General features: G+C 46.0%; 1 protein-coding gene across 1 annotated transcript in view; it reads right to left on the minus strand.

Annotated features, from left to right (window-relative positions):
- FERMT3 (FERM domain containing kindlin 3) overlaps window positions 1-17,727 on the minus strand; it is a 47,670-nt gene that overhangs the window by 16,331 nt on the left and 13,612 nt on the right. The window contains exons 2-7 of the mRNA XM_075325971.1: window positions 11,741-11,911; window positions 9,009-9,242; window positions 8,807-8,932; window positions 4,874-5,045; window positions 3,594-3,696; window positions 1,670-1,777 (exon numbers count right to left, since the gene is read on the minus strand). Of these exons, the coding sequence (XP_075182086.1) occupies window positions 1,670-1,777; window positions 3,594-3,696; window positions 4,874-5,045; window positions 8,807-8,932; window positions 9,009-9,242; window positions 11,741-11,900 (903 nt within the window). The 5' untranslated portion in view covers window positions 11,901-11,911. The remainder of the gene's footprint in view (window positions 1-1,669; window positions 1,778-3,593; window positions 3,697-4,873; window positions 5,046-8,806; window positions 8,933-9,008; window positions 9,243-11,740; window positions 11,912-17,727) is intronic.

Genomic DNA, 17,727 nt, shown 5'->3' on the forward strand with positions numbered 1-17,727 from the left:
GTTATTTTACCATTATCTATGGCAAAAAAAACGCAAGCACCTGCAGAAAAGACGTGACCTGCACATTATTTTTCTAAAGAAATTCTGCAGAAAGAATTTTTTTGAGAAAAAAAACGCAGTGTGCGCACAGCTATTTTTTTTTTCCATAAGTTTTGCTGGGGAATGTCTGCAGAAAGGTTGCAACCATTTTCTCAAGAAATTTCTGCCGCCAAAACGCATAAAAAATGCGGGTAAAAACGTAGTGTGTGAACAAGGCCTAATGCGGGCGTCACACGAGGCGCTCTATCGTGCGATAGATCGTCGTGGTCACGGTTTTCGTGACGCACATCCGGCTTCGTTGGCGACGTCGTCCCGTGTGACACCTACGTGAGATCGCAAATCAGTGACAAATCGTGAGTCGTGTACTCGTAGTTTATTTTAAAAAAAATCGTTTATTTTACTTTGCGCCGGTTGTTCATCGTACCCGGGGCAGCACACATTGCTCCGTGCGACACCCCGGGAACGATGAACAGCAGCTTATCTGCGTCCCACGGCTCCCACCGGCAATGCTGAAGGAAGAAGGTGGGCGGGATGTTTACGTCCCGCTCATCTCCGCCCCTCCGCTTCTATTGGCCAGTTGCTGTGTGACGTCGCTGTGACGCTAAACGTCCCTCCCCCTTCAGGAAGTGGATGTTCGCCGCCCACAGCGACGTCGCTCAGCACGTAAATACGTTTGACGGGGATTAAACGACTTTGTGCGACACGGGCAGCGATTTGCCCGTGACGCACAAACGACGGGAGCGGGTACGATCGCACATGCGATCGCACGATAGATCTCATCCTGTGACGCTCGCATAAGCCCTATGCGCACTAGAAAAAGGATTTTTCTCAAGAAATTTCTCAAGAATTTTTTACGCGTTTTGGTGCGTTTTTCCACAGGTTGGTCCCTGCGTTAGTTTACCATTATCTATGGCAAAAAAAACACAGGTATCTGCAGAAAAGAAGTGACATGATCATTATTTTTCTAAAGAAATTTTGCAGTGTGTGCACAGGTATTTTTTTTTTTCAATAGGTTTTGCTGGGGAATGTCTGCAGAAAGGTTGCAACCATTTTCTCAAGAAATTTCTGCAGCAAAAACGTGTATAAAAACACAGTGTGTGCACAGGGCCGAAACACAGGGGAAGCAAGTCAGACAGGGGAACATAGACCAACACCAAAGTTGCAGCCAACCATAAGGTCTGCAAACAACTGCACTACAGCAGTTTCAGAGACGTGCTCCCTACACGGTGGTTAATTCAGAAATGAGCTCTATTACCGGCATTAGGGGATGGAACGTGTGGCTATTTAAAGTGGTAACAAACTGCCTGCACCTGAGTTTGGAGTAACAAGGAACTAACTGCAAAGAGTTAACACTTGCATTACCAAACTAAAGAATATACATTTAAAACCCAGAGTTTTGTAAGGCAAGATGAGCCTCAGATCCCAGACCTGTCAGAGGTCTCCCAACGACGGAAGACACACGTAACAGCTGGAATATCACGTACAACCAATTGACAGATGTTTCTACAAAAGAAAACCCGGTTTCAAAATACTGAACAGTCTCTTTAGGTTGGATTCTCCTTGTGAAATGTCATCACAAAACATATTTTGGCGAGTATTATTAAAAAAACGATTACTAAATATCTGGTACCTGCAGAGCAGCAAACGTCATCATCTCCTCCTCCGTGCACTCTGTTTCCTCTAGAAGAACTGCCCACCGCGCTTGCTCAAACAGCAGATTAATCCGTACGGCATCCATCTGAGAGGCAGTAGAAATAATTAGTCTCTGCTTAAGGCCTCATTCAGATGTAGGGTTTTTACCTACATGTTCTTTCCTATGCTGGAATGTTAACATGTTTATGTGTTTTTGCAGACCGAGGCCCATATTCATCATTTTCATTTTTTGCATCAAATTCTTTAAAACATTACAGATGGTTCATGTATTTGACGCAAAATGAAAAATGCTCTTAATTTTTCTCTCTAACCGTTTTTTTTTTTTTTCCTTTTTAGTTCAACAGTTGCACATTTTTTAAAAAGTCATACTTTTGTCTTAAAATGTTCAAAAATTAAATAAATCTACCCAAAACCTAAGTCCAGGCAGGAAGCAACATGTGCCAAAAAATGCCACATTTGGTAAAAGTTGCACTTCATGAATTTGTTTTAAATATGTAGAGGAGCAAGGTTGTCAAAGAAAATTCAAAAATGACTTCAGGAGGTTGTTCCCTACGTTAACATTGATGGCCTATCCTTAGGATTGGTCAACTCATCAATGTAAAATCGTCTGGGGTGGGACACCTGGCACCCCCGCCGATCAGCGGTTCTTGGTGCCAGGGGAAGCAGCAGGCAGCTGAAAATGCTCAGTTCCGGAGCTGCTCCATCTTCTGATAGTGGCCAAGACCGGGTACTGTATATCCGCTTCCCATTGATCTGAATAGGAGGCGGATGTGCAGTACCCGGTCGCGGCCACTATCAGAAGATGGAGCAGCTCCGGAACTGAGCATTTCTGGCTGCCTGCTGCCCGGACCGATAACAGCTGATTAGCGGGGGTGCCAGGTGTCGCACCCTGGCCGATCTGACATTGATGACCTATCCTAAATGTAAAAGTAGTGGACACCCTCTTTAAGAAACACAACTTAAAAAATAGTGCGAATCGTATGGAGTGATGCGCAAATACAAACTTTTTTAAATAATAGCAGATAATTGGAGAAATCGCAATGATGAATCGAGGTCAAAGTGTCCTAAAAATTAAAATCAGAGAAATGTGCCCATTTTTGATCAAATCCATGCATCAAACTCAACCATACGTTCCGTGAAAAAAAGAAATGAACTGCACTCCGAGACCAACCATGTGTCATCCAAGTGATGTCCATTTTTCACTGGTTACTGGGAAGGAGAATTTTGAAAGTGTTTTGGAAATTAGTCCAAACCTTAAATGTGGGAGAAACAGAATGTCCATCTGAACGAAGGTCTAAAGGGGGCTTTACACGGTAGCGATATCGCTAGCAATTTCTAGCGATATCGAGCGCGAAAGCACCCGCCCCTGTCGTGCATGCGAATGTTTGTGATCGCTGCCGTAGCGAACATTATCGCTACGGCAGCGTCACACGTACTTACCTGGTCGGCGGCGGCGCTGTGACTGACGAACAATCCCTCCCTCAAGGGGGAGGGACGTTCGGCATCACAGCGACGTCACCACGACGTCACTAAGCGGCCGGCCAATCAAAGAGGAGGGGCGGAGCTGAGCGTGATGTAAACATCCCGCCCACCTCTTCCTTTCGCATTGTGGCTGGCGGCAGGTAACGAGACGTTCCTCGTTCTTGCGGTGTCACACACAGCGATGTGTGGTGCCGCAAGAGCGACGAACCACAACGAAAAACAACCCTTACCAATTTTTGAGTTTGGGACGACCTCTCCATGGTGAATGATTATCACCATTTTTGAGGTCGCTTAAGGTCGATAAAACATTAACGATATCGTAGCGTGTAAAGCCCCCTTAACTCTCTTTTCTGCGTAGACCTGTTGACATCTCCATTCTTTCAGACATCACTACAGAATTACGTTATTTTGTCACTTACCTTTGAATCTAAGTCATGAAAAGTGTAATATTTAAATTGAAGCCATAGTCTATCCCCTTCCTGGACTCCTTGCTGCATGAGAGACTTGGAGGAATCAAGCCACCTGTATATGAGAAGATGAGAAAAGACAGTTGTGAGTGCTCTCTGTTATCCTCTCCTTTCTCTCAGGGTTAAAGATACCAATAGGGAGTGGATGGGTCATATAAAGATCACAAGAATGGAGAGGGAAAAAGCATTTGCAGTCTCAGGGACCTTAAAAATTGTGAAAAAATGTTGTCTGACGCCCTCCTCTACGTGTCTTCCAGGGGATATTGCAGTCCCTCCTTCTAATTTTTGGCAGCCATGGCACTTAGTGCATATCCTTGATGAGTTTAGCAGTCCTATTTCCTAACAATTTTAACAGAATGTGTATGAGGCCATCCTTTATGTCTAATACAGGGTATATCAGAATCCCTCTTCCTTCTCATTTTTGGCAGTTCGTGCATTGTCCGCATAGTCTTTGTGAGTTTCAGAGTCCCTCCTTCATAAACTAAACAGGATGTGTCTGACCATGTCACACATCACATGCCCAGATAAGGTAGTACAATATTAAAATTACATTTACCGGTGACTACTGGCAGGTGCAGTTTAATTTCCTCCTCTACTATGTCATCTCATCTACTGTAGTCATAGGTGAAGGGGAAATACGGTTAGAGATGGCTATTGAAAGGATATTTCCCATGAACAACATTCATTTTAAAGTTAATTTTAATCAATAGATCTTAGAATAATTTCCACAATTGGATGTTTAAAAAAAAATTCCTGTGCTGGGATAATCTTATATATTTGTCCCTGCTGTGTACTGTGTAATGGCCGTGTCTAACTTTACAGGGACCTGGTCTGATCATATCACATCTCCTGGGCCGGGGCGGAAGTCATAAAGTGTACAGATGTTACAACATAGGATCACAAATTATTCTTTCTTTGAGGTAAAACATTTAAAAAAAAACAAAACAGGCAGAGAAATGTTTTACCTCACATAAAGAATCAGCTATGATCCCATGCTGTGTTATCTGTATATTGTTTTGCTTCATCCCTTGGCCAGGAGATGTGGTATGATCAGACCATGTCCTTTGGATCGTGACCTAGCTACACCTTTGTGTACTCCCTATGTCCATACATTTCCTCCTGTTACCAGACCCCGCTTTCCTGACTATTCTACTGTTTGTGCTACCCGCAAGTAGTGACTAGCATCAGAATAGGTAACCCTAACACCATTTCAACTTAGGTGTAATTCATACCTGGCATGTACTGCAGTTTTATCAGTCACAGAAGAGGCCTTGTATCTTTTCTGAATATCTTCAGGAGTCAATCCAGTCTGGCAAACGGATAAGGCTTTGTAACAATCTTGTCCCTCAGGAGAACCAATAAAGTGTGGTGGAACGCCGCCAAACTGCACCTGTCCTTCTCTGGCTGTGAGGAAAGAAGTAAAGCGGGCTTTACATGCTACAATATATCTAACGAGATGTCGGCGGGGTCACGTCGTAAGTGACGCACATCCGGCATCGTTAGTGATATCGTAGTGTGACGCCCTGGACTAGTCAGGTCGTCCCAGGTAGTCACACACAACACCACACCCCCACCCGATTAGGTGACATCAGTCAAACTAAAAACCTTGTCACCACCCTCCAGGTTTGATGTCCACACCAGGGGGGCAGAGCCAGCTGGTTGGCTCCACACACCGTGGAGTTCACAGGCCTGGAGGCGGGAAAACAGTGAGTCAAGTCGTAGTGCAGGGTAGAAAGAAGTCAAGTTCAAGGTCAGTCCTGTGCTCAAGCCTGCCAACAGACTACTTCGGTGGCTGGGTCGGAGCCCGGTCACCTTTGGCAAGGAGGCAGACGGTGGTGGCCGCCTGCAGGAGGTGGGATTACAGCCGGTAGAACCGTAGGGACCGGGGTCGGGCGGTGGCCCACCGGTACCGAACCGGGGAACCGATTGGAAACCGGAGCACCAGGAGGGGTACTCAGACCCAGTACAAAGCCCTGAACCGACAGGGCCGAGTCAAATCAACTGATTGCGGACTGGACTTTAGGACCTATCGCACACAAGACCTGTTAGAAGACAACAGCCCAACCATACAGGGTAAAGCCACCGCCAAGGCATAGAGACCCAAAGGGCCAACATCTGCGGGCAAACGGGCTCCTACGACATATACAAGTCGGGGAGTGGACTACCGGTGTCTAGGCTTAGGAATCAAACATTTACACACAGAGGTGCAGGAGAAAGGCGGAAACCACCAACCTATTCTGGGAGAAGCTGCAGCCGGCTGCGGGCCCCGTTCATCACTCCGTTTGGTTTACCAGAGACTCCAGTGTATTGTGTCAGAGTGAGTACACCAGTGCCTTCAGGCCGCGCACCGTGCTGCATCGCACCAGCGTCCAACCCGCTCCCCCACCTCAGCACCTCCCTCGGGCCCCCGGGACCATCACTCCCCTACCCACGGAGGGGTCAACACCAAACTGCGCAACACCATACCCGGGAGGCCTAGTTAACGGCAGTGGTGGTGTCCATCCATTCACTACAACCCGTGGGTGGCGTCATGAACTTACATCCCAAACCACCGCGGCCCTGGCCGTGGAAACACCTCACCCAAGTCCCCGCGTGTAGCGCCAACTCCCTTGCAGAGCGACGTGACCCACGGGTCCGTGAGAGGCTCAAGCCACCACCCGCAGTATGAGCACGGATCCGAGCGGTTCGGTGGTCGCAGCTGAGCCCGCGGGGCGGTACATTAGCATGTGACAGCTATGAACGAGCAGAAATACTCACCTTCTCGTTCATCGTTGACACGTCGCTCATTTTCTAAAAATCGAACGTCCGGTTGTTCATTGTTCCCGAGGCAGCATACATCGCTCCGTGTGACACCCCGGGAACGATGAACTGCAGCTTACAAATTGCGCGTGCTGCACAAACGATGGGGGCGGGTGCGATCGCAAATGCAATCGCACGAGAAATTGTAACGTGTAAAGCAGGCTTAAGAGGCAAAATAAGAAAGAGTAAAAGGAACCAAAGAAAAAGCACAAGAAACTAAAAGGAGACGTCAACAAGGGTAAATGTGAATGCAAGAAAAATTGGCGAAAAAAGTGGCTTTGGAGTTGTGGGGTCAGAGGATGAAGGTGAATGGCAAAGTGTAGGATGAAATGTTTTATAGGAGTAAGGCTATGTTCACAAAGGGAAATTTTGCCACATTTTTTTGCCTGGTGTTTTCATTGGTTTTATGCAAATCCATGGTAATAAAACGCTGCTTTTCCAGTCCCAGCAAAGCCTGTGAGATTCCAGAAACCTCATGCACACAGGCATGCGTTTGTTTTTTTTCCTGCCTGCAATGGCAACCTGCTTGGTTTTTGCTGCTTTTTTGAAACAAGCAGCATGTCAGATCTTTCAGCATTTTTGCAGTGTGTTTTCACCCATACAAAGTAATGAGGAGATGTAAAAACAATGTGAAAACACTGCAAAAAAAATGCCAGAAAAATCACACCAAACCCGCAGGTTATTTCCCGCCAAGAAATGAGGTTTTGCTATATGGTACTAAAGAAAAAAATGCAACAAAAATGCCCTGTGTGAACATAACCTAAGAGTTGTTTTCTCACTAATACATGCACATAATTAACAATAAACATATGCTCTTTCAGGGGGGGACTGACCCCTGGGATCCCCACCAATCCCAAAAGACCTATATGTGGAAAAAAAAAGTGTTGTGCAATTTCAGCCATTTTTTCAATCACTTTTGTGGATAGATAAAGTCATCACATCAGTCCCAAATGGAGCAGTGGAAACATAGTGGGGGGGTGAGGGGGGAGGCAGGAAGGGTGGGGGGCCTTTGGCCCTGGACATGAAATTCTTAAGGAGGGGAAGCTAAAAAATTAAAAAAGCTCCGGTGTTGCAAACGTCTTGTAGCTCTACCTCGAAATGTATCCTCATTACAATTGTATTGTAGGGTAAAGGAGGGAGCCACAGGCTCTCTGCCCCACCCCTCCCCATCCAATAGGCATGCGGACTACAATGCATGCGCGTTCTGCGACAGGAGGTGCAATGACTTCACATGGAGACCCCAGTGCCGTTCTGGTCTTTTTGCAAGGGAGAAGTCTTGGTCATTCAGATCAGTTTTGCAAAAAACAGTTTGGTTGAGGGGGGTTTCAGAAAGGAGGCATCATTACTTTTTAAGGGGCATTAATACTTTCTAAAAGAGGGCATTATTTGTTTTAAGAGGCCACTCAGCATTATTACTGGGTTAGGGGGTGAAATTCTTGCTTTGTCACTTCATACATGCAACTGTTTCAAACATAGTGGGGTCTTTATCTCAGACTCCCCCAATCCTAGGGATCAGAGGGCAACCCCCAGAAATCATACATTTATCACCAGTACTATAAATGGTGGATAAATTAATTTGGTGTGACATTTTTTATGTGGGAATTACAGGATGTTGTAACTGTTCATAGACAAAGCATCTGTCATGAGGTATAAGGGAATAACCGGGGATTGGGGCTCCTAGACTAGCCCTTATCCCAGAAGTACTTCTAATGGTGAAGAGGTCTGGACCGCCAACCTAGCCCTGCTCCTGGCCAGCCCTGCTCTAATACCCCCTTTCCTTCATCCCAGGGGAGGGCCGGGACAGTAAACCCACACAAATAGACAAATGGGGAATCCAAAACTGTAACTCAGAGGAATCGCACACAGAGGTATTAGACAATATGTGCTCAGGAGGAAATAAAGAGCAGGGAGGGAATAAACAAACAACAAGAGAATTCCCACAACACATCAAACAGCAACTGGATCAGAACAGCACATGGACCGGTATCACTAAAGCTATAGTCGGCACAGGAAGTCAGCTTCCACCATCCTAAAAAGGCGGGGAGAAGCTTTGATATGTTTCTCATAAGGCTAGCAGAAATTAACCCCTGTCAGCTCGATCACTAATGAGCATGCAGTTGGTCAATACCCGAGCCTGCCTGTGCAACCTAGAAACACCAGAGAAACCACAGTGTGGAGAGTCAAAGTCTGTGGTGTGAACAGCGCCAGATACCACCATGACACTCGGCAAGTTTTGAGCCAAACGCCGTGTGACAGCATCACCAAAGTAAGAAGTAGTAAGGATTCCTCAAGGATGGAAACATTTTGTAGAGGCTGGAAAATCAGTGATACTGGCTGAGCATAAACATAGTTACAAGGGTCATTACCAATGGTGGGCTGCAGGGAGGTGAGGTCGAAGATCTCTTGCGTCACCGAATCCTTCTCTTTTTTTTTCTTTTTCTCTCGTTCCTCAGGCGCTTTCAAGAAAGAAAGTTCTTCTGGATGTCGGATTCCTGGAAAAATAAGACAAAATTAATGTCGCACAAGTGCCAGGGAATATGTGATATACTGAATGTAACAGACACTTACCCAGTATCTTACAGACCTCGGTGCAGGCGCTAAATGTGGTCCCGGAGAAGCAAACCCTGATCCTAAGGGAGCGCTGGTTGGGCAAAGACAGGATGACCGGCTTGTGTTGTGGCATGTAATATAGGAGGGCATCGGCCAGGATGCCATATTTGTCCAATGCCCAGTTATTTCTAAGCAACCACTGGCGTTTCTGCTTCCACCATAGAGCGTGATCAGACCAGTCTTTGGTAATACCTATATTAAAAATAAAAAAAAGTGATTAAAAGAAGTTCGGCTGACATATCTGTTCTGTAACACATGCATCTCTGTACAGAACCTGCACTCACTGGTAATATAATATCTAATTGTCACTTTATTTATTTATTAAATTTATTATTTAATTTATTTATTTTATTTCACATTTCCGAGAAGAGTAAATGAGGAGCAGCACAACGTGTTTTTGTAAGAAAAAAAATAATACACAATTATTATTATTTTATGGAGATTACAATTATGTAGTTACCAAACGTTCAAATCCAGTTTTGTGTTAAAAGTAGTTTTTTAACAATTGCATTTAAACAACAATAATAATATATACTGTATATACAGTCCCTGACAGAAGTTCTGTCGCTTATCCATGTTATGTAAATAAAAGCTTCTAACCTGACTTTAAATTCATCCATTGGTTTTATAAATTACTCATTTGGAAGCTGAAACCCTCCCAAATTTGGTTTAGGTTATGAAAATAAAGTTGCTGCAAAGCTATAATATTGATCATTTAGTGAACTCAGAAGGGTCAGAGATGTCACAGCTCACCTCCTCCTGTACTGACAGATAACACCTTTATATATAGTATATAACACAGGATCCACCATTCACAATAGGTGATGTCACAGCTCACCTCCTCCTCTTACAGTATAATGACTAATAACAGTTCTATATACAGTAGGTAACAGAGGATCCACCATTCACAATAGGTGATGTCACAGCTCATCTCCTCCTACTCCTGTGCAATGACTGATAACACCTCTAGATACAGTAAAGAACACAGGATCCACCATTCACAATAGGTGATGTCACAGCTCACCTCCTCCCACTCCTGTGCAATGACTGATAACACCTTTATATACAGTAAATAACACAGTATCCACCATTCACAATAGGTGATGTCACAGCTCACCTCCTACCATTCCTGTGCAATGACTAACACCTCTATATACAGTAAATAACACAGGATCATCCACCATTCACAATAGGTGATATCACAGCTCACCTCCTACCATTCCTGTGCAATGACTAACACCTCTATATACAGTAAATAACACAGGATCATCCACTATTCACAATAGGTGATGTCACAGCTGCTCCTCTGTCCATCTCCCTTAGCAATCACCTTTGCACACGCTCATTAGATGCTTCAGTACAAATCTTAGGGTCACAGTAGGGTTATTGCTGCTAATGTATGTGTGAATTTTCTGAAAGAACAGTCAGTTAGAGTTTGAAAAAATCCCCAGTGGCCAGTGTGAAAATTGCACGATTTCTAATTTTTAATACAGATTGTGGTCATGAATAATAAATTTTTTTTTACAACATTTTATTAAAAAAAATACATTTTTAGAGGAGTTTTCCAGTTTTAGAAAAACAACCCTCTTTCTCTGCGTAGTTTGTTTAAATAAAAAAATGCTTTACTCATCCTCCCTGGGTCCAACACTGAGTCTCTGCTGTTGCACCCAATGTCTTCTATTGTCTGCAGGCCCGACATTATATGTCAACACCACTACAGCCGGTGACCGAGCTCAGTGGCTCTGCCAGAGCTCATGGCACAAGCCACTGAGCTCACTGATTGGTTGTAGCGCTGTTGATGTGCAGATTATAAATCACCCCTGGGGAGCAGTGGCCAAGACTCTGCTGGACCAGGGGAGGGTGAGTAAAGAACAGTTTGTTTGTTTTTAACAAAACTACACCCGGTGATTCGAAGAATTTCTGAATCCATAAAATTGTTATAACATAAGTAATAGAAAGAAGACTTGCACTGCGGATCCTATAAGGTCAGAACATGCGAATCATCCTATAAGGGAGGACACTATCGCAGTAAGCTTAGAATTATGAATGCATGGCTTTGTAACGTAGCATTTGTGACATTTGATCCACCTAGGACTCATTGACCCGTGGTCTCCTGTTGAGCAGGCACTGAATATGTTTTATTCATTCGCTCTTATATAGAGATATTGAGGGGTTGTATACAGTAATGACGTTTAGGCTGCTCATCCTCTGTGATCACTTGCAAAACTCATCTTCCTCTTTTCCGTCTCGTAAGTTATTTTTATTTCTCAAGTGTCAGGCCTTGACAGGGATAGGAAGAAGTAAGAACCACAGAAGAGCCTGGGATAAGAAGATTACAATGCCGGAACACTGAGCGGATACTACTTAAGTGGACCAGTGAAACGTGGTAACGGAGAAGTTTCAGATATTTGTAATTTTTTTAGCTGAAGTTGATAAAATTACTAGTGATGATCGAATACCTAAAATATTCGGCTTTGCGAATATTTGCCGAATAGGTCCCCGCTTTTCGACTATTCGTGAATATTCGATGTGCAATGTGAGTCTATGAGAAACTCAAATAGCAACTATTTGGAACTATTCAGGCTTCCATAGACTTATATTGCGCATCGAATATTCGCATAGCGGCGACCTATTCGGAAAATATTCGCGAAGCCGAATATTTGAGGTATTCGATCATCCCTAAAAATTACCTATTTTTTCCACCAGTTGTAACATGACTCCCCCGATGTGTTGCTCCCCGGTCACTCGCAGGGTTATCGGCTCAGCATCTTCTCCTAAGTCCTCCACATAGACCTTCAGCTCCCAGGAGGAATCGATATATTCTCCACTGGCCGTCTGAATTCCAGCCATTGTCACTCCACCTGCCCCCCAGGGAAACAGAAGAAATTGCCTTTACAATATTGATTGAGGTCATTTATGAAAGTCATTATTTTCAGGGTATCATAATCATAGCTGCCAAATTTAGGCTAATTTCTGTTAGACATTCATTGGAAAAAGACATCCATTGGCAAAAAATTCTGCAAACACAACCTTTTTGAAAAAATGTATGCAGGATCCGTTTTTTAACATGGGAGTCTATGAAAAATGGATCCCTTAACTGATTTCTATGTAGCCATGCATTTTTCTTGCATTTGCAACGGATCCCTTTTCTTCTTACAGGATCCATTTCAAATAGCGATCCTTTAACAGATCCGTTTTGCATGGACTCCGATGTTACAAAAAACGGATTGAATTGTTTTTAAATCGGACAAAAAAAGTTGTGTTTGCAGAACTTTTTTGCCAATGGATCCGGTCCAACGGATATTTACTGGACATGTGAACTCAGCCTTATTAAAGGGAACCTGTCAGGTGCAATATGCACCCAGAACCACGAGCAGTTCTGAATGCATATTGCTAATCCCTGCCTAACTGTCCCTGTATCTAGTAGCATAGATAAAGAAATCTTTAGAAAAAGTATTTCTAAAGATTCTTTATGATATGCTAATGAGCGCAGGGACTAGTCACAAGGGCGTGTGTTCCTGCACTCATTCCGCCCTCTTAGCATGTTAGCACTGCCACAGGGATGTGCTAACATGCTATTCAATGTCCATTGCCATCGACGGTGACGCGCATACCTGTGTCCGTTGTGCCGCTTCTGGACGCCGGGCATAGGGTCAGTGCACATGGATCAGAATGCACCGCACTTCCGGTCATGAGCACTATGAAGCCGGGTGTACGTGTCCCGGCTTCAGAGAGGTCTAGTGCACATGAGGAAGTGCAGGGCATTCTGATCATGTGCACTGACCCTGAGTCCGGCGTCTGAGGCGGTGCATCGGACACAGGTACGCGCATCCCTGCCGATGATGACTCTGGGCCATGGACATTGAATAACATGCTAAGAGGGTGGAATGAGTGAAGGAACTAATGCTCTTGTGACTATAGTCACTGGCCTCATTAGCATATCATAAAGGATCTTTAGAAATACTTTTTCTATAGATCCCTTTATCTATGCTAGTGTATACAGGGACAGTTAGGCAGGGATTAGCAATATGCACACAAAAATTATCATGGGTCTGGTGCATATTGTACCTGACAGGTTCCCTTAAAGGGGTATTCCTGAGGCCTCATTCACATATCCGTCATTTTCTCATAGACGTCTGTGTTTTTTTTAAATAAGACTTTAGTTAGTGTCAGTTGTTTACCATAAAACTTTAGTTAATTATTTCTTCTTGCATGGGAAACAAATCAAAAGCCAAGTTTCTCTATCAGTCATATACAGAGGGCATACAAGTGCTGTTCGATTGGTTTTACAGACCCATAGACTTGCATTGATTGGATAGAAATCGGACGTGTTTCCCCATTTTGTTTGCGGAATGTTCCTTCTGGGAAAAATGTCCTGACATGTTACCAGCCCCATTCCCTATTATAGGCATGTTCACTATTCATGAAAAACTAAGGTTGCACTCATAAGCGAAATACCTATGTGTGAATGGTGTCTAAGATGGACATTTCGTATGTGATAGTTGCAGGGGCGGACATATCATTGGGGCAACAATGAGGTCTAAGAGGTAAGGGGGCCCATCTCCAAACCAGGTGAAATTGTGCAATTTGATGAACTATGGGATGGCAAATATTGTTCTTGCACACGGGCCCTTTTCTGTCGGTGTCCGACAGTGGATAGATGTCAGTTTCATCGTTGACCAACCTGTTTAGGAAGGTGATGAAACCCTCATCCAGGTATAGAATAAATGGAGAAGCGGCTGTGAATGTGAACTGCTTTCTCCATTCAGTTTCTGAAAAAAGAGCTTTTTTTCCCACTGATTGATAAAAATAAAGCTACAGTACAGATCAAACGTTTGGACACACCTTCTCATCTCTAGAACAACTGTTAAGAGGAGACTTTGTGCAGCAGGCCTTCATGGTAAAATAGCTGCTAGGAAACCACTGCTAAGGACAGGCAACAAGCAGAAGAGACTTGTTTGGGCTAAAAAACACAAGGAATTAGACCAGTGGAAATCTGTGCTTTGGTCTGATGAGTCCAAATTTGAGATCTTTGGATCCCACCACCGTGTCCTTGTAGAAAAGGTGATGACCTGGCCTCCACAGTCACCAGACCTGAACCCAATCAAGATGGTTTGGGGTGAGCTGGACCGCAGAGTGAAGGCAAAAGGGACAACAAGTGCTAAGCATCTCTGGGAACTCCTTCAAGACTGTTGGAAAACCATTTCCGGTGACTACCTCTTGAAGCTCATCAAGAGAATGCCAAGAGTGTGCAAAGCAGTAATCAAAGCAAAAAGGTGGCTACTTTGAAGAACCTAGAATATAAGACATATTTTCAGTTGTTTCACACTTTTTTAAGTATTTCATTCCACATGTGGTAATTCATAGTTTTGATGTCTTCAATGTGAATCTACGATTTTCAGAGTCCTGAAAATAAAGAAAACTCTTTGAATGAGAAGGTGTGTCCAAACTTTTGGTCTGTACTGTACATGCACACAGTGTCTGTCAGAAGAAATCCACCTGTGCACAAAACGTCTTTTTCAGGTGGATATGCTCTGTAACAAGGCTAAAAATGCACCAAACGTTAAAAAGAATGAACATATGCGCTGCAATGTAAAAACGACTCATTCATATGTTCTGTCTTTTGAGCTTCTTTTAACCATTTCACGTTAGTAAAGATGCAAAGCGGTTAAAGAAGTGACCTGAGCATTCTTAAGGGGCTTGGAACCCGCTCACTAAGGCTGAGATCACATGTCCTGTAATCATCCGTTAGAACAGATCCTGCAGAGATCTGTTGGCAAAATGATTTTTACTGGATCTGTTGCTTTTAACATGGAAGTCTATGGAGAACAGATCCGTTAATGGATCTCTATTTGAAACAGATCCTTTAAAAAAAAACAAAAAAACAACAGATCCGTTACAAATGCAAGAAAAAGGATGACTAAATAGACATCAGTTATTTAACAATGGACAAAAAGTTGTGTTTGCAGAACGTTTTCCCAGCGGATCCCTACAGGATCTGTTCTAACGGATGATTACTCGACTTGAGAACTCAGCCTTAAGGGGGCTTTACACGCTGCGACATCGCTAATGCGGAGTCGTTGGGGTCACGGAATTTGTGACACACATCCGGCCGCATTAGCGATGCCGTTGCGTGTGACACCGATGAGCGATTTTGCATCGTTGCAAAAACATGCAAAATCGCTCATCGGTGACATGGGGGTCCATTCTCGATTATCGTTACTGTCGCGGGCGGGGAGGAGGGTGTCAGCACACCGCGCTCACCCCTTCTGCTCGGGTCCGGCTGCTCAGTGGTGGCTCGAGCCGTAGGCCGGATCCCGGGGGTTTCCTCGAGCGGCGCTCCTCGCCCGTGAGTGAAAGGGGGTTTTGGGGTGTTGGGATAATGTCCGTGACGCCACCCACGGTTGTGGTGATTTGTAGCACCACCGCTGCTCAATACGGGGATCCCGGGGATGGTGATGTGGAGCAGCCAGGTGTTGTGTTGCCCCTCCGTGGGTAGGGGTTGGTGATCCCGGGGCCCGGTGATGGCTTGTGAGGTGCAGGGCCTGGTGGGCGCAGGGACGCGGGGGCAGCGCTGTGCCTTGCGGCACTGTGGTACTCACTCAGCCTGTCAGCCAGTAAACACGACACAGTTCTCGGTAAACAAACGGCTGGTTGGACGGGTCCCTCGGACGGTTCACGGTGCTACGGTTCCCTGCAGTTGACGGTGATGGTCACTCTTCCCTGCACCTATGTTAAGTCTATTGGTAGCGATGGATTCCCACCGGTTACCCGCTCCCCGACTACAATCTGGGCCGGAGGAGCCCCACACTTTGCCCGCAGGCGCCGGCCCTGGGAAACTGGTGCTTTGGCGGTGGCGGTGTTCTCCCTGTTATGGTTGGACCTTTGCCTTCAATCGGGACTTGGTTGTTGGGGGAATCTACGTCCCCTTCACTAACGGATTTAGCAAATTCGGCGACTCCAAGCCTTGCTGGGATCCGAAAGGCCCCTGCCCTGGTGCTGACTGCCTTTTGTATACTGCTCCAGACCACCGGGCACACAGCCTCCGGGGTCCTTCCAGCAACCTCCAGGTAGTCCCACTCCAGACCTTCACCGCCGTCTGCTGACCTTGCTGACTCCGTCTGGGCACACAGCCACAGACCAACTTCAGGCTTTCTGTCACTTCTCTTACTTCCTTCCACTTTCCTTACTCCTCTAGTTGTTCACTCCTCGCTCAAGCTCTCCCTGAGCTGAACTGCCTGGTACTTCCTGCCTCCAGAACTGTGATCTCCTCGGTGGGCGGAGCCAACCGCCTGGCCCACCCCCTGGTGTGAATCATCAGCCTCTGGAGGAAGGCAACAAGGATTTGTAGGTTAGCTGTTGTGCCTGCAGGGAATGTGGGGTGCGTGTGTTGTTGTGACCTGTGTCCCCTGGCTTGCCCAGGGCGACACATTCCCCCTTAGCAAAACGCAGACCGTCCGCGGGCTGCCGTCCTACACCGGTTTTATTTTTCTGTAAAAAGGGGATAACAGGGTTAAACACAACATAACATAAGACATTTTTAATAACTCTTCCCTTACGGGAGGCACATTTCTTAAACGTTGCAACGGTTTACGGTTACGGTTTCCGCTCTCTCCCACCCAAGTAACCTGGCCCTGGTGCTGCCCCTAAAGCCCAGGCAGCACCCCTTGACCCACAGTCCAGCACACGGTACCCGAGCGGGATCTGTCCTTGCCCTCCAGAGGGTAGCCACCGGTTCCTTTGGTGGCTGGGCCCTAGCCTGCTCTGCTCAGGGCCCTCCCTCCAACCTGCCTCTCCGGAGGCGGCCTGCGGAAAACGGTAACGGTAAACAACATATTTACAAGCCACTAACGTCTGTGGTTGCCCTGCAAGTTCACGGGCTTGTCCATGGATAGTCCTCCATGCCAAACTTTTTAAACGGTCCCCACGGGGACAACGGTGCCGGCTCCAGCCGGTTGCAAATCACAAAAGCAAATCAGGTAACTTTTCGGTATCATCATTTTCTTCTTATCATTTTCAACTTTTCAAACTTTTTCAAACACAAACAAGCAGATGGTCCCAACGGGGACGGTGCTGCGGGCATCCATTGCCCTACTCCGGTTCCTCTAGTGCTAAGGCGGACCCATCCTCTGCCACCAACATCTCAAACATGCACTGACATGCCTGCTGTGACAGAGGTACCCGGTACCCATTTCCACCGGTACGCGGAGTATGATAAACCACAGGGTCCCCCACATAGCGGGAACGCTCAATTGCTCCTTCGGCCGCAACAGCGGGCCCGGAGCTGGGGCAGGAGTCGTCATTTCTTGTTTCTGCGTCAGGCGGGTTGCCGCCAGCTGCCGCAGCCTCCTGGTCTCCAGCATCCAACACTTCATCCCCATCTGCAGTAGCATGGAGCAGCAGAGTAGGCGAGCCTATGTTGAGGCGCCCCATCAGTGACGGCAAGGGCGATGCATAGGCCGAGACTAGGCCGGGCCCCTCAGCCGCAGCGGCCGGTCCAGGTAGGACATAGGGACGTGGGTCACCAGTCGGTTCTGCTACATCTATTCCCCTTTCGCCCATCGGGACAGTTGTAATCAGCTCCTCCACCTCGTTGGTCCACTGCTCCAGCATCCGAAAGATCTGATCCTGCTGACGTTGGTGGAATTGTATCACCCGGGCCTTCATCCAAGCCACA

The sequence above is a fragment of the Anomaloglossus baeobatrachus genome, chromosome 10 (assembly GCF_048569485.1).
Source record: "Anomaloglossus baeobatrachus isolate aAnoBae1 chromosome 10, aAnoBae1.hap1, whole genome shotgun sequence".
In the NCBI taxonomy this organism is placed as follows: domain Eukaryota; kingdom Metazoa; phylum Chordata; class Amphibia; order Anura; family Aromobatidae; genus Anomaloglossus; species Anomaloglossus baeobatrachus.